Here is a 27,512-nt window from a genome sequence, read left to right as displayed (position 1 = left end):
CAGCTACCCTGGGCAACCTCTTCCAGTGCCTCACCACCCTCACAGTAAAGAATTTCTTCCTGATATCCAATCTAAATCTCCCCTCTTTCAGTTTAGTTGAAGCTGTTCAATTTTGGGGTATTTAAAAGCAAAACTCTTGAACTGTTCTGGACTTCTGAGTTGAATGTACATTAAGTTTGCTGATGGTACTAAACTAGGAGGAGCTGTGGCCTCCCTCAAGGGTAGAGAGACCTTACAGAGGGATCTGGATAGGCTTGAGAGCCGGGCAGTCACCAACCATATGAAATTTAACAAGAGCAAGTGTCGGATTCTCCACCTCGGGTGGGATAATCCTGGTTATATGAACAAATTGGGGCATGAGAGGCTGGAGAACAACCCTGCAGAGAGATCTTGGGGGTTGGGTTGATGGCAAGTTGAATATGAGTCGATGGTGGCAGCCAAAAGGGCCAACCGTGTCCTGGGGCTCATCAAGCCCAGCATTGCTAGCTAGTCGAGGGAGGTGATTGTCCCACGTGACACTGCACTGGTGTAGCCCCACCTCTAGCTCTGTGTGCAGTTTGGGGCACCTCAATATATGAAGGACACCAAATTATTAGAGTGTGTCCAGAGGAGGGTGAGCAAAATGGTGAAGGACCTTGAGGGCAAGACTTACAAGGAGCGACTGAGGTCACTTGGTGTGTTCAACTTGGAGAAGGGATGGCTGAGGGGTGACCTCATTGCTGAAGGGCGACCTCATCACAGCCTTCTTCAAGGCGGGCAGCAGAGGGGGAAGGTGCTGATTCTGGTGACCGGCAATAGGACACGAAGAGATGGAATGAAGCTGCATCGGGGGAAGTTCAGGTTGGGCATGAGGAAAAGGTTCTTCACTGAGTGGGTGACCGGCCACTGGAACGTGCTCCCCAGGTGGATCCCATGGCACCAAGGAGCATCTGGACAACGCTCTTAGTCATACGGTTTAGTTTTAGATAGTTCTGTGAGGAACAGGGAGTTGGACTCGAGGATCATTATGGGTCCCTTCCAACTTGAGATATTCTATGATATGTTCACTGTCTTGTCCCCTTTAATACCAAGCGAAGAGATAGACTTTTTTTTTACTTAATGCCACCAAATAATGCACTGCCAGCGTAACACGCCCCTTGAAATGAATACAGACCATACTCTATTCATTACACATTTCAAACAGCTTTCATGATGTTCCTTCCTTCTTAAGAATTTACCGCTGCTCCTGTCACTTAATTTTTTGAAACTTTCTTTAATTATATGTTTAAAATAACGTGCAGAATGCTGATGACTTGAGAATCTCTTGCGGCTGAGCAGGCAGTAGTATTTCAGTAGGCTTTCAACTGAGCAAACCAAAATGTTGCTGTGTATAGGTAAGATGAATTCTTGGATAACCGTGGAGGTTGGACTTCCTTTTGTTAGAAAATATGAAGAAGTTTTTCTGAAAATGACCCTTTCAGATTCAGAAAACTTCAATGATTTTTTTTTCTTTGAATTGTTGCCGTGAACTGACAAGAGGTGATTTCAGATACCTGTAAAATTGAAAGAACTTCATAAAAAAAAAAAAGAAAAATCCTTACAAGGTCTGTGTTTCTATATTGGAAAATCAAGTGTAAAATACTGTGTGTGTTTGTGCCATACAACGTGTGGAATATTTTTGAAGTGAGATTTTTACCAGTGGTTAACAGAACAAAAGATTTATGGACAATATTTGAGGGCCATATAATGTCTTTTTATTTGACTAGTTGAAGTAATTAAAGCAAGTTTTCGGACACATGAACCTATTTTCATGTGGCTCTGAGTTTACCGGCAGTGTTTTACTTCCCTTCTTGTTCAGGTTTTAAGAAATGATATGAAAGTGGAGTAAGTAGAAAGCCTCGGTGTGCAGGTAGCGTAAATACAGTTCCTTGTGGCATGGTCCATAGGATGCAGATCTAATACAAACAAGGAATCATCCTTGGAGGTGTTCAGGACTCAACTGGACACGGTCCTGAGCAACTTGGGTCATGCAGTTGGAAAAGGTGATCTCTGAAGGTGCCTCCTAAATTGTTCTATGAGTTGGCACTATAAAATGAAGCGTTCCGATTCAGAGAATTTACTTTACCCCTTGTTACGTCTGGAGAGTGAATAAATAATTCCAGTAACACATGCAGCATTGCAAAGAGCTGCTCTAGTATTCAGTAAGCTTACAGTGATGCAGATCCTACAAGGTATTTCCAGATCTTGTAATAGCAAAATGGATGTGTTTCCCATGGTGGGTTTAAGATAGCTGACCAAATCAGAGGCTTTTGTTGAGTAGCTCTGGTACTGTGGAGGGAAAAAGAGGAGAAAAAATATTGACTATATCAAGTGTATTCTGAATTCTCCCATTTTTTATATACATATAATGTGTTACGTAGAATAAACTGCAAAAATCAAAACTTGAAAATACTTCCATACATTTCTCAGGCAACTGTGTTAATCAATATAGACGTGTAATTTGTCGAGCTAGACCCCCTGCTGTGTGGAATGAAGAAGAATTATAAATGATTGTGGTTGGGTTTCTGGTGTTTTGAAAAGAACTACTATGCGTAACTCTCCCTCAGTTGTTACGTATTATTTTGCTGTTATATTGGCACAGTACAAGTGTATAACAGAGTATTTGCCGCAGAGAAAAGTTGGTCTCAATTACCGTCACTTTTCATATGCTCCTTGGTGAGATTCTGTGGCACTGCTGCCTTTTCTCTGACTTCGCTTGAAGTGGAAACATCTGGTCTGCATTGGATATGCGGGTTCACTCAGTAGTTGCTGGTGAGAGACAGACGCTGATGAAGGTTGATCAACCCATCCCATCTATGTGGCTGTTGATTATTGAGGAAGCGTAAGTTTAAGCACCTGTCTCTAGGTAGCTGATGAGGTTAGGCGTGATGAGTCCCATCCTAAGCGACAAATGCCGTAGACCATTGCCAGCACGGGTAGAGGGATTGACAGACCTGCTTCGTAACAACCGCACTGACCTGCACAGGCAAATGTTGAGCTCCCCATGTTAGCCAAAATAAATGGACGTGGTGTGGGGGGACTACGTGTGTAACGCAGGCTGCATTCTCCATAAACTAAAAATCTGTTCAGACTAACGAGGAAGGGGGTGTCTGCGAACAGGTGTCTGCGAAAGGCTGAGGATGTCTGGAGAAATACAGGTGAATAACACAAGTGATTGCTTTGAATGGAAAGGAAAAATAAACGACACCAGTGGGAGAATATACATATGTAGGACAGAACATACACTAAATACCTGCAGGAAGGTTGAAAGGCAGAATAATGGCTCTGGCTTGAAAGACGCCCTGAGCGCTGCGGGAGGGAGAGTTGAAACGGATAGCAGGAATAAACAGAACCTGCGAAGAATGCAGGAAAAAGAAGCCCAGTAGATAGTGGGAATCATCTTTAGAGGTCAGAAAACATAGTTATAAATGATGAATGTTTCTAGAGGTCTGCATTTGAATTATTTGGCTTAGCGTATCGTCCAGCTGTAGGAATTTTGTGACATGTTGCCTTATTACTTGAGAGCAATAGAATCACGTTTTTAGCTTCCGAAGCAATGTATTTGGTGCTAATGATTGCACTGTGGCATGCTGAGACACTTAATCGGTTTCTTTTTCATAGGTCCTGGAGTTTTTATTTAGCAGGTTTTTGAGTGAGAAGGCCACCTGCCTTAGTTTTGGCCGCATTTCTTTCAGAAAGGCTGTTTCCAAACAGAATGGGTCTGCGGGGATACACTGTTGTAAGAGCATTGAAAAATTCTCACATTAGTTTGATTTAAACGTGCTCGGAGCTCGTTTCGTTTCTTGCTTCACTAAGTATGAGCATAGTTCTCAATCTAGACTAAGTGTAAAATGTAGTTTTCTTGGATACAGGTACTTAACCAGTCATCTAAACAAATACATACAATGTTTTTCACCAAGGAATTTTTTTGTATCCTTAGCATTCTTGTTGTACCAGTCCTGATATTTCCTCACTGCGCACACGTGGTGTTCAAAACAGCCGCAACCGACCGTCCTTGAAGTGCTTTAGTCACTTCATAATCGCCAAAAACTGTTACTGATATGTAGTTCTTTACAGTTTTGCTTAGCTCTTGTGGTACAGCATCAGCTGTCAGGCAGTTGATATTTTGCGACCGAAAGACTTTCTACCTTGATATCTTGTAGGTGGTTTGACGTGGATCCTGAACTTGGCACAATGAAAGGATGGTCTCTCCATATTCACCTCTTCTTTACTGACTTGCTGATCCTGACGTCGTCAAAAGCTTTTCCTCCAACAGTGGAAAAAGTTTGATGGTCTCACCAAATGCAAATATTAAAGTCCTAAATAATAAGCTCATCCTACTTGGTTACTGCAGCCTGTAATTCCACGGTATGAGGGCTCTGGTGGTATCGATCAAACTTGTTCTTGAGTCTCAGCGTCGTATCGGCGTTGGCTGTGCTGAGACAGTTACCTGAGAAAGTTACCACAACCCTATACCAGCTCAGAAGAAAAAAGACAAAACTTTTTGACGCTGTGACATAGGGACAGGAACAAGCCTGTGGGATGATGCTGTTGCCAGGGCTGTTGGATTGAGAGAGACGGAATATTTTAGAATTTCTTTCAAGAACTTTATTCTTGATCTCTTGAGGGTTGGCGCATAAGTGTTATTTGTGACAGCATTTTGCTTTTCAAAAAATGGTAATCTCGCACTCATTATGCCCTTAGGCAACCAATCTCACTGAGCAGTGATAGTGGTAGATCTAATAAACAAAGCTAAACCCAGCTACTTTCCATTTATTTGAAGGAAGATATAGCTAATCTGTGATTCTTTATGTTGGGCTTCTGCCACAAGATGAATTTCACATACAGCTGCAGAGCAGATTGCACATCTACAAGCCAAAAGAGATTTTCATTCTGATATCAGATATATCACTGACGGTAAGTATACGTATTCGTAGAATTATTCCGACTGGAAGGGACCTGGGGAGGTCCAACCTCCTGCTCAAAGCAGGATCAATACCGAGACAGGTGAGGTTGTTGAGGGCTTTGTCCTGCTGGATCTTTGACGACCTCCAAGGCTGGAGATACCACAACATCTTCGGATCCCTGTCCCCCTGCTTAGTTATCCTTGGAGGGAAATATTTTTCCTTTTATCCATTTGGAACCTCTATTGTTTTGATTTTCAACCATTATCTCTTGTTCTCCCACCTCCCACTGCGCATCAATAAACAGCTGGTCTCCCTCTTGTTGATAACCTTCTCTTAGGGCTTTTAAAGCTGCTGTTAGGTCCCCCCAGATCTTCCTCTCCTCTGGACTAAACAAGTCATGTTCCCTTGGCTTCTCCTTGTAGGGTGTGTGCCCCCAGTTTCTTGTCACCTGCAAACTTGGTGAGCATCCACTCCATCTCTGGGTCACTGGTAAAGATGTTAAACAGGGATGGCTGCGGTATAGACCCCTGTGGGGCTCTACGTGTAGCTGGCCTCCAGGTGGAGCCCGATGGTCCAGCCAAATTTTCACCCATAATTCACAGAAGCGATTTTCTCTTGTTCTTTCGGCCACTTTAATGGGATATCTGCCTGCCTCTGACAGCTGACCAAAATGAGTTTGAAACAGGTGGCATTTAAAGTGATTTTCCCAGATCATTCCTCTGACTGCAGAGGATGAGCAACATGATCTTAAAATTATGGCTGCCGTAGTCCATAGAAGAGCTGCCTTGAACTCAGAGCTGTCTCTGTTACAAGTTTGCAACAGCAGCTTTGTGAGTGAGCTCAAATTGTCTTCCCTTGAGACTCTTAACACCACTAGGCTTTGTAAGAGGTATTCGTGCAGCAGACGAGCTGCAGCTATGCGTGAGTGTAACAGAAGACTTAAGCTAAGCTGACTTTGTGCTGCCGTATCAAAAATGTGTATTTTTTTAATGATATAGACATAATGTTCGTCTGTGTACATTATGTCTATACCATAGACATATGATATATGTCTATGCCTATGTCTATATGACTATATGATATATATTTCAATGAAATATCATATATTGAAATAAAATATTGGGGTGTCCTCATAACCCACAGTCATTCAAGACAGATGCTGATCCTAGCTTGCTTGTGAGCTGATGCAGTTCCCTGTGGTGTGGCTTTTGCTACGCATATTAGGAGGTGACAGGACAAGGATATGATAGGACCAGGGGTAATGGCTTTAAACTAAAAGAGGGAAGGTTCAGACTAGATATAAGGAAGAAATTTTTTACGCTGAGGGCGGTGAGACACTGGCCCGGGTTGCCCAGAGCGGTGGGAGATGCCCCATCCCTGGGAACATTCCAGGTCAGGTTGGACGGGGCTCTGAGCAACCTGATCTAGGTGAAGATGCCCCTGCTCATGGCAGGGGGTTGGATAATATGGTCTTTAAAGGTCCCTCCCAACCCAAATTATTCTGTGATTCTATAAGTGACCCATTGGACCAGTATTTAAAAATTGATTCTATTAAAGCAACCAACAATGGGGATTTTAAATCCTTTATGAGTTATTCCATCTCTCTGATGCCACGGAGAGAAAGGATTCCTCAATTTACAGTTCTTGGGCATCCCCCCTGGCAGCAGCAATACCCATTCCTATGTGCCTCAAGGACACCTGGCAACTTGCCAAGTTCCTGTGCCATTTTGGGGGGGAAAGTCTGCTTTAGGACATGGAGAAATAATATCCGTTGGTACCTTCGGGAGATGGTAATTTATAATGTGTAACAGTGAAAGGGGTGAGACACAGAAGGAAATTTGAAAATCATTTAGATAAGGCATCTTGTCATCAGCGGGAGACGTAAATATAGTTGTGCATTTACACGTGCATCTCTAAGATTGAGAACATTTGTATTAAAGACGGTACTACAATTACATGCAGATTAGATGCTTGGCTGAATAGCTGTAAGAACTTTGAATAGATTTGTCCTTTCCACAAAGGTTTTCATTTTCTTTGGCAGCTCTGAGTGTTAACAAATTAGAGATCAATGTTCTGCTAGGGCAGAAAAGTGAAGTGAAGCATATCTTGGGAGAAACTTTAGAGACGTTAATAGTTGCAGTTAAAGGTATTACTTAGTGTTGCCTGAAAAACAGGATTGGAAATTCAAAAGAAAAGGTCAAAGAAAAAGCTGGTTTCCCCATTTTCTGCTCATAACTGAGTTAAGTGCTTCGCCCCACTTACTGCATACTGAATGTATACTCTTCAACAAACGCACGTCATGAAACCAAATGATGTTGGGAAGTGAATTGGCTTCTGGCAGAACATTTTGCCAAGATATGCAGCATGTTTTTCTCCTGTGTTTCCTTTGTTTGAGTAGGTCATAGGACTGTCTCGTTCTCTGGCATCTTCAGCAGTGTTTTGGATACCTGTTTGCTTTTTTATCCCTCTGCAGAAACAGGAACGTGGTGGCACAGGGGTCCAAGGCCCTCCCTTCAATCCCTTATGGTTCAGGCATCTCTTCTGTCAGAGGGTCACTCTGGGCCAGAGCCAGGACATAACGGGGAGATGAGGTTTTATAAAGGCTTGGGAGTAAAGGGCAGAAGAGAGGGAACTGCACTTGAATTTGAGCCAACACAGGAAATACGTAGCTTTAGGCAAACTCCACCAAAATCCTGAAAATCGGTCTTAGCCTTAACTTCCTTACCATCCGGATGGCCTCTGTAGGCTCAGTCCAGGATCCCAGATCGTTATCTTAAAATTCTGGGGCTTCTCTTTCAGCTTGTCTTCTCTTTCACTGCCTTGCAGCTTCTTTTCCCACTTCTTGCACATAAGAAGTTCTCCTCTGCTGTGAAAGCACGTCCCCTGATCTCTCCGTGCATGTTCAGTCTGACTGTTTCTGAGTTGTCCTGGACATCCTCGTTATGCAGTTGAAGTCTCCCATCAAGGCATCTGTTGGGTGCTTCTCTGAAAGTTGCTTTTGTGCTGCAGTTCAGAATTGAAAATCTGGTTTGCTTTGGACAGCAACCATTCTTTTATGGAAAGATGCTTCATTTGAATAGATTTTCATAAAAGCTAAATGCCTTATTATTATTTTCAGCCCTCTGACAGGTACAGAAAACTTCCTGGTCCATCCAGTGGGTTCTGACAAAGGCAAAACAATCCCAAAGGCAGTCAGTCCCCTCGTTCAGAAATGAGCTCGTAAGAGCGTGTAAAAACCCCAACAAGAGCAGAAGTCATAAGCATTACGTACGTTCCCTGAATGCGGAGTTGGACATCCTTCGTTTCATCTCTGGAGTCGAAAAATGCAACAAATGGCTGAGTAGTGCAGCTGGACCAAATGAGAGAAGTCATACCTTCTATAAAAAATAACTTATCTAAAAATTCAAGCAAAAGCCTGATCTGATGAAATTTCAGGAGAAATTACTTCATTCATATATCATTTTAATAGCATTTGAGGTAGAATAAAGATGCAGTAGTACTTCGGAATCTGCATGATGTTATATGCTTGGTTTTCCCACAGCTTATTAAAATCAATTCAGAGACAAATAGAGGTTTTTAATTCAAATAAAGATGCCATAAAAATTGTCATAGATGTATAAAGCTGTCATTTAATATAATTTGGAACTGGAATGTATGCATACCATGGTAGGTAGTCTTGTTCTCTTTTTATTTGCCCTTCCCCAGTTCCTCCTCTTTTTGCTCACTTGTTGCTTTCACTGGCAGCTTCACAGATGAGGCACGGCTGGCTGGTTTAACGCTATTTCTTCGAAGAGTTAATCTGGCCTTTTTCTTTATAATAGTTGGCGTAACACTGAGGCATGATCTAGTGATCGTACACCTTTCATAGAATCATAGAATGGTTTGGGTTGGAAGAGACCTTAAAGATCATCTAGTTCTGAGCCCCCTGCCCTGGGCAGGGACACCTCCCACCAGCCCAGGCTGCTCAAAGCCCTGTCCAACCTGGCCTTGAATCCCTCCAGGGATGGGGCAGCCACAGCTTCTCTGGGCAACCTGTGTTTCACCACACTCACAGGAAAGAATTTCTTCCTAATATCTCACCTAAATCTCCCCTCTTTCAGTTTAAAACTGTTACCCCTCATCTTATTGCTCCCCTCCCTGCTCCAGAGTCCCTCCCCATCTTTCCTGTAGGCCCCCTTTAGGGACTGGAAGGGGCTGGAAGGTCTCCCCGCAGCCTTCTCTTCTCCAGGCTGAACCCCCTCAACTTTCTCAGCCCGTCCTCACAGCAGAGGGGCTCCAGCCCTCTGATCATCTTCATGGCCTCCTCTGGACTCACTCCAACAGGTTGTGGTCCCCCTCCAGTACCCATAACACACTCCTGCATGGGTTTCCTTCGCACAAGTGCTGTGGTAGGTCTCTTTGGACAGCGGTGGCCGTGGCTGGCATTTTGTCCCGACTTTGCGGCACCATAGAATCACAGAATGGTTAGAGTTGGAAGGCACCTTAAAGATCATCCAGTTCCACCCCCCTGCTATGGGACACCTCCCAGTAGACCTGGGTGCTCAAAGTCCCGTACAACCTGGCCTTGAACAGGCAGTGGAAGTCTTGAGGCTGGATTCACGTCTGTGAAGCAACTCTATAGGCTTAAGAGCCATTCCTTCCTTCTGGCTTTGGACATCTTCTCTTTTAAGGCCGTATAGATCTCAGGCTGCGTGTCAACAGGATGAATAAACCAAAATGCTTCGTATTATCCACAAATGGGTTTCTAAAAGATACTGAGATAAAATGGCCAGAAGTTCAATTAAGGGATAAAAGAAAGCTGAACTTCAGCAGAAATGGATTAAAAAGAGGCAAAGAAAACTTTCAAATTTGCCATTCAGGGAACATGATAATCTCTGCCTGCCGATGCTTTGAGTCCTTCCGTGGGGGAGGATGACAAGGAAAAAGAAGTCTTTAAATTAAAAATTCTCCCCTGATTCTCAAAGGTGCCAAACAGCCCAAGCTCTTCGTTCCTTTGGTGGGTGGAGCAGGTGCTGAGCTGCTCTGAAGTCAAGCTGTGCTCATTTTTGTCTTTCACAGCACTACCGTGAAGCAAAGGCCAGATTTGTCTCTTTTGTATGGAAGTCACACGTCTTTTTCTTTGTCAAATAAACTGTTAACTACATAACTATTAAATTAAAAAAAAAAAATCTTAAATAGGTTGCATGAATGTTACTCTCATACTGAATCTGTTCAGGGCTTTAAGAGGCAAGGGGCTTAAAAGAAAAAATTCAATGGCAAAAAGAAGTCATGGTATGTCTGCAGTAAAAACAGTTTCAGCACATTTGTAATAAAACGGTGCATATAGGTGATGTGTCTTTAGTGAAATTAAATCAGGGCTCTCAAGTTCTCCTGGTTCTTTAGATAACCTTTTATCAGCTTGGATGACACGAGATCTTTCAGAACTTTATCTGGCTGAGAATCTGAAGATTTTCAGCAGAGACTAAAACATGCACTTGTACTTTGAGGTCCCACATGCAGACAAAACAGCTGACCTTCTGAGGTTCTGTAGGAATTTATTTTCTCACACAGGCCTTTGAGATCAGATCTGTCTAGCAAAATAATTCTTTTCCTATTCCTCCACAATGTTCTTTAAGAAGCTTCTGCTCTTACTTTTGTTTGGGGAAGATTATTTCAGGGGCAAACAGGATGAAAATACTTTTGTCCGTGGTTAGATCTCATTTTTCTGTACCTGAATTATAGTATTATTTATACTTGCTATGGCTCCGTGTATGTATCAGGGGAAATTGGATGGATTTAAAATTAAAATTCATGTCCTCTTTTCTTTAGCTTCTCTTCCACAATGCCAGCCTACGCTTCTCTCTGTTCCCTTTTTTGACGGTAGCTCTTAAAAAAGCACTTCTTCCCCAAGAACGACAAATCCCAGTCTTTCTTTTCAAAGAAGGGTACTAGGTGAAAGGCATAGAAGATACTACTTGTCACTCGCTTTGGTCGCATCCTATGTGTTATCTTTGAGCCATAAGCACTTAAAAAACTTAACATGTTGTGGTCCTATTCAGGTCAATTAGATCAAAGTCACATGTGGAAGAAACTTAAAGAGGCTGTGAGAAGGCGGGAGTCAGTTGACAGAAGAGTCTCCTCGTGTGGAGATACAGGGTAGGAAATACAGTAGAGTAATGGAAGAATAAGTTGTCTGGACTCAGAGAACAGAGCAGAGAGGTTGATAGCGGTTGGGAATCTCTCTCCCCTGTAAGAGAGCTTGGCCAGCAAAAGTTCATGCTACCTACTGGTACCAAGCTGTGTGGTGTGGTCGACGCGCTGAAGGGAAGGGATGCCAACCAGAGGGAGCTGGACATGCTTGAGAGGTGGGCCCGTGCAAACCTCATGAAGTACAACCAGGCCAAGTGCAAAGTCCTGGACCTGGGCCATGGCAATCCCAGGCACAAATCCAGGTTGGGTGGAGAATGGCTTGAGAGGAGCCCGGAGGAGAAGGACTTGGGGGTGTTGGTGGATGAGAAGCTCAACATGAGCCGGCAATGTTTGCTGGCAGCCCAGAAAGCCCCCCGGATCCTGTGCTGCATCAAAAGAAGTATGTCCAGCAGGTCGAGAGAGGTGGTTCTACCCCTCTACTCCACTCTGGTGAGACCCCACCTGGAGTCCTGTGTCCAGCTCTGGAGTCCTCAGCACAAGAAAGACATGGACCTGTTGGAACGGGTCCAGCGGAGGGCCATGAAGATGATCCGAGGGCTGGAGCCCCTGTCCTATGAGGACAGACTGAGAGGATTGGAGTGGTTCAACCTGTAGAAGAGAAGGCTCCACCAGGGAGACCTTCTAGCCCCTTCCAGTCCCTAAAGGGGCTCCAGGAAAGCTGGGGAGGGACTCTGGATCAGGGAGGGGAGCAACAGGGCAAGGGGAACGGTTTTAAAGTGAAAAAGGGAAAATTTAGGTGAGATATTAGGAAGAAATTCTTGGCTGTGAGGGTGGTGAGCCCCTGGCCCGGGTTGCCCAGAGAAGCTGTGGCTGCCCCATCCCTGGAGGGGTTCAAGGCCAGGTTGGACGGGGCTTTGAGCAACCTGGCTTAGTGGGAGGTGTCCCTGCCGTGGCGGGGGGGTTGGAACTGTGTGATCTTTAAGGTCCCTTCTAACCCGAACCATTCTATGATTCTATGCTTTATTAATTCAGGTAGAAGAGTACTACATTGGGGATCTTAAACATCATAATTTCCAAATGATGCAAACTCGGTGTTGTGATTTTACATCACAGCATTTCTAGCATTTGGTGGATTTCTTTTTTCTCTTCCTTCAGCTTGCTCTTCATTGTGATTTTTTTTCTTTTTTAAGCTTTCTCTGCTGAAAGAATAACCAAGCGCTAAACTCAAATTGAACGAAGTCAGCATAGAAGGCAGGGGGCTTCTTCAGTTGATGCGAACCTCTTATGTGTCCCCATACCTGCTCATGTAATTGTTGAGGTTCCCCCATACGACTCTACTTACTCAATATGCAGCTCAGTGTGTATGACATCTGTTACTTATTTCACAACAATCAAACTTTGAAAAATTACTAGTTACTCATAGGCCTTTCTGGGTTACCATTCCTATAATATTGAAGAAATGGAAATAAGTTCCCTAATTCCTGTGGAAGATGATAGTTAAGGCTATGGATAAAGCATGGTGACTAATGATCACAGGTATTTTTTGTGCTCGGTAAGAGGTAGGGAAGGCACGATGTCTTGGAATCTGTAGCTGCTTCTGGCATTTTATGTGTTGGAAACAGGACTCTTACCTACTGGTTACGGTTGTTCAGCTGTTCACATCTCGCATGGCTGGGTTTGTCCCTCCTGACAGTCACGGTGCAGTTTGGGGCATACCTTTAGGACTAGATTTTAGTCATTGTATGTGCTGGAGCATCACCCAGCATCACCAGAGCCTCTTCTGCTCTTCATCCTACATGTGGGCTGTTAATACTTGCCCAAGTCCTGAGCTGGATGAGCATTTGCTCTGGTCCAGTACATCAATTTTTGTTGCAAAGGTGGGCAGTGTTTCTTCAGTCAAGCAGACAGCAAATGAGGAACCTATACAAGTGACTTAATTTTCCCCAACTGTAGCGGCTTTAAAATTAATCACCTATTTGGAGTTAGTTATTCAGGCCCCCATTGAGTCGGCAGCGATAGAGTAATTCCTGTCATTCTGAACGCTCTGTGAGGCGGGTGGGATCTCCTAGCCGGCAACCTCTGTGATTCTGGAGCACACCCCAGTGATCGGTTTAGACTAGATACTTGACTTTGAAGAAGCTAAGGTTTAGTCATCAAGAACCAAATTTACCACATTATTTTGATGCTGAAGCCAAGCATCATGCCCACACAGTGCAAGGACTTCGTAACAGATACAGAAATAGCGCCTTCTACATAATCTGGGATGATGATTAAATGCCATAACCCTGACGCGTCTGTTCCCTCTTGGAAGTTCCTAGCGTCTTTTGTAACACGCTTCCTGCACTTTCGTGCTTCTGGCAACAAAGGAGACTGTAAAGGTCTACAGAAAACCATCCTTTTGTTATACAGCAACAGAGAAAGCTTTAAAGAGGGGAAGATGCTGTGTAACTCTACTGTTTTATAATGCCTGAGGGACTCAAGTCAGAGATACAAGGGAACTTGGTTGTTGTATTTGCTACTATTTTAGTGGCTTGCTTAGTTAAAAGAATCCTAGGAATATATATAGAGAGTATATATATGGAATGTAATAAAAATAGCCGAGGTTTGTATGTTCACGCACACAATGCTTGATGCAGAATGGTAAGTGGTGTTGCAGTTCTGTTCCCTTTCCTCCCTCCTCCCTGTCCGTGTACACTTTGGGGAGAAAACAGCTGTATTTGGAATATCTGCTGGAACTCGTGAAGGTCCACAGGCCTGATCCAGAGCTACTCTGACAGTTTGCCACCACTGCTAACCTGAGAATTGGACCATAGCTTTTTTCCTCCACTTTGAGTTGAACAGCACATGAACATGTACATCATATAGACAATGTAAATACAGATATGTAACTTTATCGGGAGACTTGAGGAAATTATTTATGTTAGCAGTGCTATATTATAGCACCATTTTTTCCTGTGCTTAGAGAAATGACCACTGCATTCTTATCTTGGGGATTAGGGGGGACTTCTAACATGAAACTTCATCTCTGGATTATAGAGAATATATCTCTGAAAGAGAACCTGAGTGAATTTCAAAGGAAGATCCGATCCAAGAAGCACGGCACACTTTATCTAAGATAACAAATCATTTCTTGATAGCTTGAGTCTACTGTGGGATTAAAACTTCTTGGCATATATAGCAGCTCAGTTGATCACTTGAACTGCAATTAAAAAGTAGAACAAGTACACTCAGAATATTGTTTTTGTGTCAGAAATGCTCCTTCATGCTTGAAAATGATAAAAAATTGCAATCGATCCTTACAACTGTTGTGTTCATCTTTATTGATCAGGCGAAAGAAAGATAAATCGCAGCCCAAATAAGATTATAGTAAATGTTAGCATCGTAGGGGACTGTAGGATGATAGAGAGCTATTCATCATCTCAAATGGTGACCTGTCCGCACTCCCACCGCAGTCCGTCTGCTGTCTAATCGCATCCCCATTGATTTCATCTGCGTCCCAGCAACCTGGATGGGACTCTCACTGGGCAGCTGAGATTGCTAAATGCAAGGGGGTCACTGGTGTGAGGAGGATTTCATTTTCATTTTCTTACCGGCCAACAATGATTTATGAAAAAATAAATGACCCCAAGTCACGTGCGTGGAAGCCTTGATTCCAGTACAAATGAATTATTAGGTCTGAATCTCAGAAGCAGGAGCGCAGTAGACCACCGTGCTCTTTGTGATCTGTGCGTGACCTTTGACTGCAGTGGATGTTACACAATTTGTTATGATTTGTGGTAAAATATTAGACTTGCAATACAATTTTACCCGCGTCTGGAGTTGGTGTTCTTTTAAGTGATTTCTGTACATTACAGGATTATCATTCACAAGGAATAACCTCAGAAGATGAGATCCTCAAATGGAAAGGAAAATTGGTTTTTTCCTTGTATTTTTGTAGATCGTGCTGCTTCTTTCGGAGTTCCCATCAAGTGTTTTCGCCGTAGTGGGCTATCTTGCCTGAATTCCTCATAACATAATTTGGCACAGATAAATATTGCTCGAGACATGTTTACTAACCCAATGATCAAGGAGACCATGTCATCTTTGAGTTTTACAAAAGAGTGATCTCTCCAGTTACAGGGGTTTGTAATTTGTTTTTTCTCCCTAACAATGTTTTAGGCACATTGCTTTTTCATACATCAGTGTCTTAAATATTACTACATTGTTATTATATGCTTACTTCACCCAAAATAAAATCGGAATGATGCTTTCCATGGACTGCATTGTGCCAACCATGTATGTTAAATGTTTTTAAGGTGCAAAATCAGTGTTGTGGCACGACTAGCTTTAAACCGTGGTATAAATAGGTAGATTGTTAAAATCAGGATTCGGAATGGGGTTTATGTAATGACACAGTGTGTGATTGTAAGAGTCTTGTTGCCATGTTAACGTGACTCCCCAGGATGCTGGATGACTCAAGAGCTGCAGAGCTACGGAAGAGTTCTTGCAAGTGCCGACAAAACCTTTCTACGTCTCTGCGACCGGTTTGCCCCACCATTCAGAGAAAAATGGTTTTAGAGAACTTTTGGACTGCTTTAACTTTTCTTTATTCCTCCAACTGTGAAGCCAGGTGCCTTAGCTATTACATCTTAAGTCCAACTGTGCTAAGGCTATAAAAACCTCCTTAAAAATACCAAGTATATATTATCTAGACATGAAGCATCACAACATTATAGTGATTTGTCTTTGAATATCCTGCGTCCCACTGAGAAACTTTGCCATTTTTAAGTATAGGGAAGTTCTATTGCTCGATGATTCAGTCTTGTCTTGCCTGCGTTTTGGAAATAAATGATTTGGTGGCACTGAGCGAAAGTCATTCCTGGCTTTAGGAGAGATGAAAATATGTTCCGAAGCTGCCTGATTTGAAAAATTAAAATTAGCAACCGATTGAAATGACCTGGAAGTTTGGAATATGACAATAACTCACTGTGAGAGGCATTATCGAGGCAAAGAGCAAAAGAGAAAGTCAAGCCATAATTAATTTATTGTGCAACTTTGAAGTTTGACTCAAGTGTCACCTGCAAACTAGATGGGGATGTACGTGTAACACAAACAGGGGCACGCAAAGAAGTAAGGATTCGGTATTTCGATTTTATTTGTATTTGTTCTAATGGAGAAGCTTCAAAAGGCTCCAGCAGCAGCAGCTACTGAATGTGTGATTCTTACCCCATGTCTCTTTACGGTTTCCTCCCTGAGCCATCTCTTTTGCAGAACCTTCCGGAACCAGGAGGACGCGCTTATTTAAAAACACACCCAAAGAAAAGTCATCACTGAAACTTTGTAGCGTACCTGATTTGAGGGTTAGGTTTAGCTGGGTTTTGGAGCAACTTAAATGGTTAAAATGTCCAAATTAGCATTGTTTACTTGATATTAGCAGGTATATAAATGATATTCTGTGAAATCTGTATTTTTTTTTTTTTTAACTTTCCAGAGTGCCCAGTTCTACAAAGTTACCACGGAGCAATACCAAAAAGCTGCCGATGAAGTGTCAGCTCGGTTCAAGTAAGTCTTTTCTACTGTTGTTTTTGAGCCTGGCAGCTGGCAGGGTTCTTACCCACGTTAAAATTCGCAATAGTTCCCCTTCCCCCTATCCTAGATCCTATCAGTCTGTGCTGATTATTGAAATGAGAGAATTTGGAGGAATTTGGAAGCCAGTGTATAGGAACCATAAGCTGCATAGAAATTGGGTGCACAGTTAGTAATGTACTAATTAATTTATACTTGATAAGGTGTGTGAAATATTCTAAAAATATGTTCCTTAACATTTTTTCTCTAATGGAGCACTGAAAAGGTAGTTCCAACTTTGCATTACAATGGTATTCATCCTGTGCTTGCAGGATGTGAAAGGATTTAAATTAGCAACTTCACTTTGCCCTTAACAGTGAAGGTCAAATTAAATAATTTTGATTAGTCCTGAGGATGGTTAAATGAAGATATAGTAATTGATGGATCAAAGTGACTCTGACCCTTAGCCTTGGACTCTTCCCTTTCTGCTGCTTCATCCATTACCCAGAAGGTTCCATTTATCATTTTAGTAAGGACACAGAGAGAACTTTTTACAACCTTTTAGTCTCAGCAGTAACCAAGAAATGCTGCGTGGAATGAATTATTCTGTGACGATTTTTAGGTTTGTGGAGGGATTTTCTTTTGTTTGGTTGTTTTGGTTTGGTTTTTGATGAGCAAGAAGAGAAAAGGCCTTTTCGAACTGATAATGATATAAATAAAGTTCTTAATTGTAAGATATAAATCATTTTATCTCTTAATAGCACAAATTGTTAAATATTCTCTAGTGGATGTGTGAGGTCTTTGTACCAGTCAATGGTGCAGAGTGTATTGAGGGCTGAATTCATCTGTCCCTTAAAGAAGAGGGACAAAGTGACCATTGACTCAAGGTCTGATGTACGCGTAATTTGGAGGGTTTCCCATTACGTACGGGAAGCCTGGTGTGTCGTTAGCCATTCTGCAATGAGATTCCTGTCGAGGGGGTGTCTCTCCTTCTTCTGTTACAGGGGGTTATTTTCAGGTTTCGAAATGTCATTATCGCCTGATCTGACTTTCATTATTCCAAAACAAGATTTTCTTGTGGTTTGAAGACCCAGTTGATGGCCCTAGGTGGTCATTGTGGCCAGAAATGGGAAATGGCTTTGGGTTTGGGGTTTTTCCTCCTAACATATAAATGATCAAGTGTTTTTGAGTTCTTTTTTACCCAAATGGAGCTGGTAGGTACAGCGGGGGCCAGTCCTTAGCATCAGGCAATATCTAAGAATTTCAAGAAAACCATTTTGAAGGATGTTTCAGTCTTTCTGCGTAAGCCGAAGAGTATTTAATGAAGAGGGATTTGGAGAAGGAATCAGAGATTCCTCACACTTGATGAGATTGGTCTTTTCTTAATTTTCTAGAGACTAAAGGTATAAAGAGATATCCCCTATTTGACTAGTCTCCTCTGTAATGCCACTACTGAAATTACTGTGCTTTCTTTGCACTTCAAGCCAAAGTTCCCAAAAAATTATTTGGAGCTTTTTGATTAGTTTTGGTCCATTGCTTGAAGAAACAATAGGAAAACATTATGAAAAGAAAAAGGTGTCTGAAGTATGCACATAAATTGCGGTAGATTTGATAAAGTGCATGAAATATCAATAGTACTTTATAATTTAGAAGTTTTCCTTATATAAAATCCTTTTAAATGCCGCGTCTTTTTGTTGAAGGTTTAAACTCAGCAGATGTTATTTTATCGCTGCCTTTTTGTATGTAACTCGATGGATAAATTATGAATGATTTAGTGAAAGCTAAAGATGATGCTCTTTTGGTGTCACCAGGCACTTCTCACGTTCAGTTTAATTGCATGTGAGGATTGAGGACAGGGTTTCAAGCAATGGTGTTTAAAGAGCTTGTTTAATTGGCTGTAAAAGAAGAATTAAATAAGGTTGAACTGCTAAATTTTGTTAATGCATAAACCGATGTGCTGCGTGTCAGTGCGATTTCAGATTCTAAGTGCGAGATTAATAGATCTAATTGTGGTGTTATTACGAAATGGTCTCTCTTTATTTTAAACACGTCTAGAATTAGTTACTAAGTTTTATTGAGAGAACTTGTACTTCTTTACCTTTTTTAGCTACATCACTTTGAAGAGCAAAGAGAAGTGGATAATTACTTAAATATTTCCTGGATTTTCCTTTCCCTTCCTCCATTTAGTCCCTGAAATTACATCAGCTGTGGCTTCGTCTGTCTGTAGGGATAATTCGCCCCATTAAAAGGGAAAAAGCCAAATATCCCACATGGACTTGTATCGGGGAACTGGCAGGTCTTCTGTACTTTGTCTGCAGTCCTTATTGATGCCTGTTTATTACCTTCTCCAGCGCTGCCCGGATTAGACTGATATTCCAAATGTTCATGATAAATGTTTTATCTCCGTGAGGTCCTGATTCACATTGATCAAATTCCGAATTATCAAATGGTTCATCTCTTTAAGACACTAATTCGCATTGATCAAATCCTAAATGACCAGGTTCGGGCAGTTCCTGCAGTACACAAATTACATTAAAACAACATTACTCGAGCATGCTGCCTTTTCTAATGTAGGAGTTATGTTACCCACAGTTACATTATAACCAGAATTATTATATTATGAAGATGTCTCTGTTATAATGAGAAGTTTACACAAGAAGAAAAGAATGCGATATTACAGGAAGAGCCGGGCTTTGGGCAAAGATTTGAACTTTAACTAATCAAATTGTACATTTGTATTGTGTGGGTTTTTTCCTTAATTTGAAGGGCTGGTAGCGGGAAATTTGGCAGCTGCGGTGGTGACATTTTATTCCCCCGTGGTGTCTAGAGCCAGTAACATCTTGATTATTAATTTAGGAATAGAGATAGGGCAGATTCCGCCTAAAATAAATGTTTTTACTGTATCTTCTGTGGGTTTTGATTCCTTGTGGTAGATAACAGACTTTATAGCTGTGCAGTGGTGCTTTTTCCAAAATATTTTGCCATTCCTCTCCTGCTCCCCAGCTCTCGCGTGGACAACTTGGAGTTGCTTCTTCCTGCTGGTTTCGTGGCAAAAACGTCGTCCCCAGCCAGAGAGACTGGGAGGAAATTCGGGGCCATTTTGGGTTTTGGGGGTTTTTTTCAAGCAAAGCAAGGGTGAGGTTTCCCCCGGTATCTCAGTGTGTCACTTCGGTGTCACCTCTCAACTCCTGTGTCTGCAACGAAGCCAAATTCTGGATCTGATGCGTCACTACGCAGAGTTCATCTGCGTGTGTATGTCGATAGACTCGTGGATGAAATTATCCAGCGCTAACAGTTTTAATCACGGAGGATTCTTTGCCTCATCTGGAAGCTTGGGTGTTTATTCTGAATTGCAGATTTTGATGGCTTTATTCCCTTACTGTGAGACTTTTGATTCTGACCCTGGCCAGCAGGAGGAATGCCTCTCGGGAGCCGGAGGAGCTGGTTTTATTAAACACAGAAAGGTTTGGGATTTGCTCAGGCTGCTTCACATGCTACAATCTTCACATGTTTGAGAGGTTTTAAAAACAGTTTTACAAACCAAATCAATACGTTTCACGGGATCCCCGATCGTTTCCATTGCTCTGATCGTTGATGGAAGTGGGGGCTCGGCGATAGCCAGGCAACGGGCTATTACAGCCTTGAAAATATGTTCAGCGGGGGGTTTGATTTGGGATAGAGTCAGTGGGAATAAATGACAAACCATCGATATCATGTCCTCCTTTAATCGGTGACTCCTGCATCACGAGGCTTGGTTTATTAATGTTTACGGAAAATAAAATTTAAAGCACGGTTGTGTTTGATGGTTATCTGTAGGTACATAGAAACGTGAAGAGTTCTTCCTTTAAGTTGTGTTCCAGCGAATATTCTTTTGAACCGGGAAGTGGAGCTGGGAAAGTTTGTAACGAAGCCATGTTAAATGAGTAACAGCGACACTTCGATCTTCCAATACAATTGTCTCACAAAGCAGCGATGCCAATTTTCCGGACATTGAAAGCAAATGCAGTATAGAGAGAAATTAAGCTTTTTAATGACAGCATTAAACGGAGACCAGGGAGGTGAGGGTTTATTTCACTGTTCTCGTTACCCTTCCGATGTTGGGCACATATGGTGGCTTTTAAGGGGGCTCTTCTGCACATGCTGTAAATTAGCAATATTGATAGTTCCTTAATGCAAATATCTTCAGTAACTATCACGTTGTACTCACATGCTACTGTAATGTCGAAATCCGTGTTGGAGATACCCAGGCAAATAGTTTCTGCTTTGTCTCTGCTTGGTGCAGGCCCACTGGTGAGAAACTTTCAGTTCTCTAGCAGTTCCTTTTGCTACCTTAATTAGTCTTAGTTGCTTTTAAAAACTAAAGTTAAAAGTACAGATTATGAATTATTTGTGAACTACTACACGGTATTTTTCCGATAACAGAAAATAGGAGGCTATCCGGAAATCCTTGGGGTGAGCCTTGCAGACTTGCTGCCTTCTCGTTGAGCTCCCTTTGCTCAGCCAAAGGCCGTGGGCTCTAAATAGAAACATCCTGAAATTAATCTTTGCTCTTACAAATATAGCGTGTATGTGTAGTGCTTTGTCATGAAACAGTTGTATCCGTATTGTTTGCCCTGATGATCCTGTTGCTGGTAGCATTCTTGAATTCTTTTTTCACGTGTTATGGCTTGAGACGCTGGTCCCGAGTTATCCACAACATCCCGCTGAGGAGCGTAGGACCGGGATGTTTGCAAGTCATAGAATCATAGGGTTGGAAGGGACCTCTGGAGGTCATCTAGTCCAACCCCCTGCCAGAGCAAGGTCACCCAGAGCAGGTGGCACAGGAACACGTCCAGGAGGGTTTGGAATGTCTCCAGAGACGGAGACTCCCCCACCTCTCTGGGCAGCCTGTGCCAGGGCTCTGCCACCCTCACAGCAAAGAAGTTCCTCCTCATGTTGAGATGGAACTTCCAATGCTCAAGTTTGTGCCCGTTCCCTCTTGTCCTGTCGCTGGGCACCACTGACAAGAGCCTGGCCCCATCCTCCTGACACCCACCCTTTAAGGATTTGTAAGCTGGTCCCCCTTCAGTTGTCTTTTTTCCAGACTGAAGAGACCCAAATCCCTCAGCCTTTCTTCATCAGAGAGGTGTTCCAGTCCCCTCATCATCTTGGTAGCTCTTTGCTGCACCCTCTCCAGCAGTTCCCTGTCCTTCTTGAACCAGGGAGCCCAGAACTGGGCACAGCACTCCAGGTGTGGCCTCCCCAGGGCAGAGCAGAGGGGGAGGATGACCTCCCTCCACCTGCTGGCCACACTCTTCTTGCTGTCCCCCAGGATGCCATTGACCTTCTTGGCCACGAGTGCACATGGCTGGCTCATGGTCATCCTGTTGTCCACCAGGACTCCCAGGTCTCTTTCCACAGAGCTGCTCTCCAGCAGGTCACCCCCAAACTGTCCTGGTGCATGGGGTTATTCCTCCCCAGGTGCAGCACCCTACACTTGCCCTTATTGAATTTCATAAGGTTCCTCTTTGCCCAACTCTCCAGCCTGTCCAGGTCTCTCTGTATGGTGGCACAGCCTTCCGGAGTGTCAGCCACCCCCCCCAGCTTTGTGTCATCAGTAAACTTGCTGTCCCTTCATCCAGGTCATTGATGAATATACTGAAGAGGACTGGACCCAGTACTGACCCCTGGGGAACACCACTCCTCACTGACCTCCAACTAGACTCTGTGCCCCTAATCACGACCCTCTGAGCTCTGTCTTTCAACCAGTTATCTATCCACCTTACTGTCCATTCATCTAGCCCACTCTTCCTAAGCTTCCCAATGAGGATGCTGCGAGAGACCATGTCGAACGCCTTGCTGAAGTCAAGGTAGACCACATCTACTTCATCGTGCCAGAAGGAGCGCACAGGGTTAAATACCACCAACTCAGCTTGAACCATGGAGCTTTTCTTAGCAGTAGAGGTAATGAAATGGTCTTATTTCTCTTTCCTTCTACTCTTCCAGCCCATCCCCTTTTTGCTCCCCAAGGCTGCGTCGCTGCGTAGCTGCACAGTTGTGCTGACACCGTGCAGAGGGTGGGAATCGCTTATGTTGTTGATTTACCCAGTGCTGTTGATATCTAACAGCATTACACTTAACGCGCAAAGTGTAAATGGTGTTTTGCAGAGCGGATGTGATACTGTCACCTCTCTTAGATTTAAACCAGTTTGGATTCAGAGCGCGTAGAGCTGCTTCAGGTAGGAAGAGAAATTGATAAAGAGACTACAAATCTTTTCCATCTCTGTTATTTATCTCGTCCGTCCAAAATCCTGTTCCTTTTTGAATGCAAAAGGAATAAAACAGAATCTGTTTTCTTTGCTCGTTCCTTACAGCCAGTGCTTGGTCCTGGTAGACTTACCCGAGGGCTGCTGTGGCACAGCTCATTCAAGCAACGTGTTTGACTTTCTACTACGACTCTTTATACGTGATTTTGCTTTGGTACGGCATTCCCTCGGCTGGCGAGAGAAACCCCTTACGCCAGGCACGCCTTATGCATGCCTTTGAATCGGCGTGACGACGCGGGAATTACGTATTTCTGCCTTTCAGGTTGAGTTGCCTATTGCTTCAGCAGCTTGGCTTGAGGCAGGGGCTGTGGTGGTCAGTAGTTACCCCTGTTTCGGTTGCTCTCCAACCTATAAAAATGTAGAAGAGCTTTGAACAGCTTTAGAATATCAACATTCTATAAACCCTTCATTCAGTACATTTACCTATGAAATGATGATCGCTTCCTAAATGACAACTTCAGTTCTCCCTACAGCAAGAGCGATATCTAACTTTCTTCCTTTGATCAATACGGTCCATTAGGAATGAGAGTACTCAACAGAGCTGGATGAAATATTAATTGTGCCCTTTTTAGCTAGATGCAGATTCGTTCTGAAGGAAGTGGGAGCAGGGGATCCTGGCGTAAGAGCTGTGTGTTTTTCTGTGAAGCCCAGAATCGTGAGTCTGCATGGGGATGTGTGCTCTGATTGAAATATTTGAGCTGCGGCGTGAACTTTAAATGTGCTTATTTGGTCAGGAGATAGGTTTGAAGCGTTGAATGTATTTTTTTGAGAGTTATATTAACTTTTTAAATCCATTATTCAAAATTTACATAGCACAAAGATTAAGAAGGCCAAACCAATTCTTTCCATGTTTGCCATAATCCTTCTCGCCCTTTTGTTTCCTTTCTAGAAATTGTGGGTACATTCATTAAAGCACCTCTCAGGGTACTCAGGTACTTTAACGGTCTGGAATGGAGAAAGCCATCTTAAAATTCATTTTAGTGAAACACAAAGTCATGACTAGGATTTTTTTTATTTGATAGGAGTGAGCACTTGAAATAACAAAAGATTTTCTGGAAGGTAGGGCAGTTAGAGTAGGGTATAGTTATAGTTGTAGTAGGATAACCATGTGGGCATCGTCCTCTTTATATGAATGTCCTTTTCCTCTTCAGGTGAGGCTGGTTGATGGGTTGAAGGGGAAAGCACGTGCTCGTGTTCCAGCACACCGCAGGGTTCCTGTAGTTGCTTATATAGACACGTTCAGTAATTTTATAGACTTCCTTACGAAAGCCAGTGAGTGAAACTCTTCCTTCACGCGTCAGTGGCCAACAGTTAAATTGGCGTGTTCCCTAGTTTTGTGTCCTGGTAATCAACCACGTCCCCTGAAAATTGATGGATGCACTCATTAAGGGCAGTTCTTGCTGCTGGCTGCGGTTTCGGGAGCCGCTCGCGACCAGCGAGGGCGGGCTCCGCACGCCGTAGCTGGCATGTAACGCTCTGCAGCGGTGCATCTGGCTTCCTGCTCCCTTTCAAGGACTAAAGCCTCTCGGTTTAATACGTTAAGCATCCTTTGTTGGGATTTTGTATAAACATGAGTAAATGATTTCCCAATTACAGTATTAAACCAAGGAAGGTTAAAACCCGCAGTCTCTTCTTTTTAATATTAATTTGTTCTGTATTTTGTAATCTTCTATTGCTGAGATTTACAAATACCTTTTCTAAGGATGTTTTTTTATGAGTCCAAGCCATCTGTAGGATCAAAGCCTACAAATCTCACAGCCCCCACTTTGCAGCACACAGCGGCAAGCCTCTCTGGAAGGGAGTGCGTTTTGCAGAGTTGATGGTATGGGTTTTTTAAGGAGCGTACACCTGTTTCTGGTTACAGGGTGAAGAATGAATTGCCAATTACCTCTACATGTTAGAACATGACACTTCATATTGCAGGAGCTTGCGCTGTCTGTTTAGTTAAGGCCCCCAACTATGTAACCATCCGTTCCGGAATCACGGGGTGGAAAACCAGCAATCCTTGATCGGTCGCTAATATTTGTGCGTGCGCAAGCTGCGGGAAGGGAGGTCAGTGCCACCGACCTTTGTTTTCCCATCAGAGCTCCTGAACAAGATGAAGTGATCAAAGCGGGATGCCAGGACATCAGCGCGATCTCATTACTTTGGAAGCTGCACGCACAGATGCTGCTGCTGCTGCTGCTGCTGCATCAGGCGTCACTGATTTACATTCATAACACCTCCATTACAGCTCATTTGCTGCTACTTGTAATTAACCAGTTCTTCCTTTTTTTTTTTTTTTTTTTTTTTCTTCCTCCTCCCTTTCAGTAGTGTTGGGCTAAAACAGGGGGAAAAAATAAACGGCAGTCGTTCTGCTTAGACTCCATCTAGGCGGAATCACCGTTGTAAAGCCAAAATATACATTAATCATTTTGGGAAATAATATTAAATCATATGCTTTGTTGCAAAGCGCTGTCATGCTCAGAAAATAAGGTTTATAAAAATAGTATTAAGATATCTCAGAAAGTAGTTAGGCTGTCTTGTTGCCTCCTAGTTCACATGAGATTAGTTCTAAAGTAAAACTTTTTTCTTTAATTGCTGGTAGTAAAAATTATTACTGGACTTGAAAATTATGGCATCTGGTGGGTATATTAGACCTGCCTTACTCTGTAGCTCTGAAAGGCTAAACGGTGTAAAAAATATTTTATTTATTCTTTCTATTATGGGAAGTTGGTAAGACATTAGCCATGCAGAGAGCAGGTATGCTTTAAAAGCTCCTTCTCTGAGCAGAACACCACTTTTAATTGCAGTTTGTCTTCCAGTTTTGCTTTTTATCTTCCTGTTTGCTTAGGGCAATCCAAATTGAGATGAATTTCGATCAGATTTGGACCTTAGTTACCAGTCAGGGTTTCAGCACAATGTGTCCATCAGGCCTGGACAAGCATCTCCGTATCTTCCAACACTCACCCAGCAACCTGTTGCTCTTCCATTTACATTTTTAAAATCAAATCCTTCTGCTCAAAAACATCAGAAGAGCAGAAATGCTGCTGGTACCAGAACCGGATTCCATTTATTTAATGCTGGTCTCACGTGTTTGTGTCTCAACCCCTTACAGATACTGGCAAGGCGGAGCGCAGAGCCGCAGCTGGCAACGTCCGGAGAAGGGGCTGCTCCAGTTGGTGGCATCTGGGAGGGTGGTACCTGGGAGGTGGCACGCGATTATCGTGTCCGGGGTGTCGCTCCTCTCTTTTGATAAAGGAGGAAGTTCATTTCTTTGCTGTCGTTCTGCCCTGCTCAAACGAATAAATAAAATTGTGCCAGGTTGCACTTGATTAAGTCTAATTTTTTTGTTGAATAGAGCAAAATCGTGCAGCCGGCAGTTGGCAACACGTGTGCTACGTGGATGTTGGATCGTGGAGAAGCCTTTATAGCTCTGCCTAGGATTTGTGCATTTTGTGTATTAGAATGCCTAACAAATTGCCTGCCTAGTGTAAATTTAGCTTTAATTAGTTCATCTACGTGCTACTGTAATGAAAATAACGAAAGGACCTGTATAGATGTGACATAAGTGCATACAATTACCCCTTTAGGGTTAGGGCACTTGACTGAGGTCAGCGGGGTAATACAGCGGTGCCGAATCTGAGTCTAGAATTAAGTGGTTAATGACTGCCATTTTTTACACAAACCCTATTGGCCGTTCTTCCTAATACAGTATATATTTTTTCAGTGACGTGATGGGTTTGGGTCTCATTTACAGGTAAGAGGTCATAATGGTCCCCAAACTTTTGGTTTCCATCTTAACTAGAAGCAAGCAGTGACATTTTGTCTTTCTTTGTGGATCCTGTCAGTAGCACTTCCAGCATAAGACAAATTCATTTTTTTAAAATATAACTTCGTTTCTTAAGCAGTTCCATTCTCTAGGAGCTGACCAAGGCACCAGAATGTACATTTTCATATAGCTTTGAACAGGGGAGCGCCATGAATCCTGCTCTCATGAGCATTACTACTTCTTTCTATCCCCAAACTCACATCGTTTATCAATTATTGTCCCTTTGATTGGGGAAAATTTGTCATTTTGATTGCTGAATTTTAGACAGTAGTTGCCTTTTGTGAATATGACCATTTTGATATTATTTCCCAGAAGATACAAGCCTTGAAAAAAATTTCTGTCGCTTTTTAGCCTGAAATTTCCCGCAAGCTTTCCCAATGGGCGTCTCTAAACACAACTGTGTAAGTCAATTAATTGCTCAAAGGCAGCTCTGCAGCTACTCACAGAGCGACTGGTGTCACTGCGCACACACTTTACACAGAGTATTAGGCCTGTCTTCCTGTAGGAGACCGAAACGGTGATTCATAGACTGCAAAATCCTAATTGTGACAGTGTTTTACTTCTAATGGCTGGTAGGAAATGAGCCCGTTGCCTTCAGACATGTAATAGCGTGTTACTGTGCCACGTTGGCCATGGAGCTAAGAGTTGGCCGTGTTAGTTGGAAGTACTCAGGTCCAACAAGTCTATCACCCAAGCAGAAAATTCAAGTTTTATTGATTTCCCTTGAAATACTATGCTGTTATTTAATGCTTTTCCTTTACAGGATTTTTTTTTTTTTCCTGATGTTCTGCCTGTGTT

At 42.9% G+C, this 27,512-nt stretch overlaps 1 protein-coding gene across 2 annotated transcripts in view; it reads left to right on the top strand.

Annotated features, from left to right (window-relative positions):
* CHCHD3 (coiled-coil-helix-coiled-coil-helix domain containing 3) overlaps positions 1–27,512 on the top strand; it is a 176,415-nt gene that overhangs the window by 126,299 nt on the left and 22,604 nt on the right. For both annotated transcript variants that reach the window (XM_054191301.1, XM_054191293.1), the window contains exon 6: positions 16,525–16,595. In XM_054191301.1, coding sequence (XP_054047276.1) covers positions 16,525–16,595 — 71 coding nt within the window. The remainder of the gene's footprint in view (positions 1–16,524; positions 16,596–27,512) is intronic.

The sequence above is a fragment of the Rissa tridactyla genome, chromosome 1 (assembly GCF_028500815.1).
Source record: "Rissa tridactyla isolate bRisTri1 chromosome 1, bRisTri1.patW.cur.20221130, whole genome shotgun sequence".
Lineage (NCBI taxonomy): Eukaryota > Metazoa > Chordata > Aves > Charadriiformes > Laridae > Rissa > Rissa tridactyla.
Note: the sequence above shows the minus strand (reverse complement) of the source record. Positions and strands in the feature narration are given on the sequence as shown.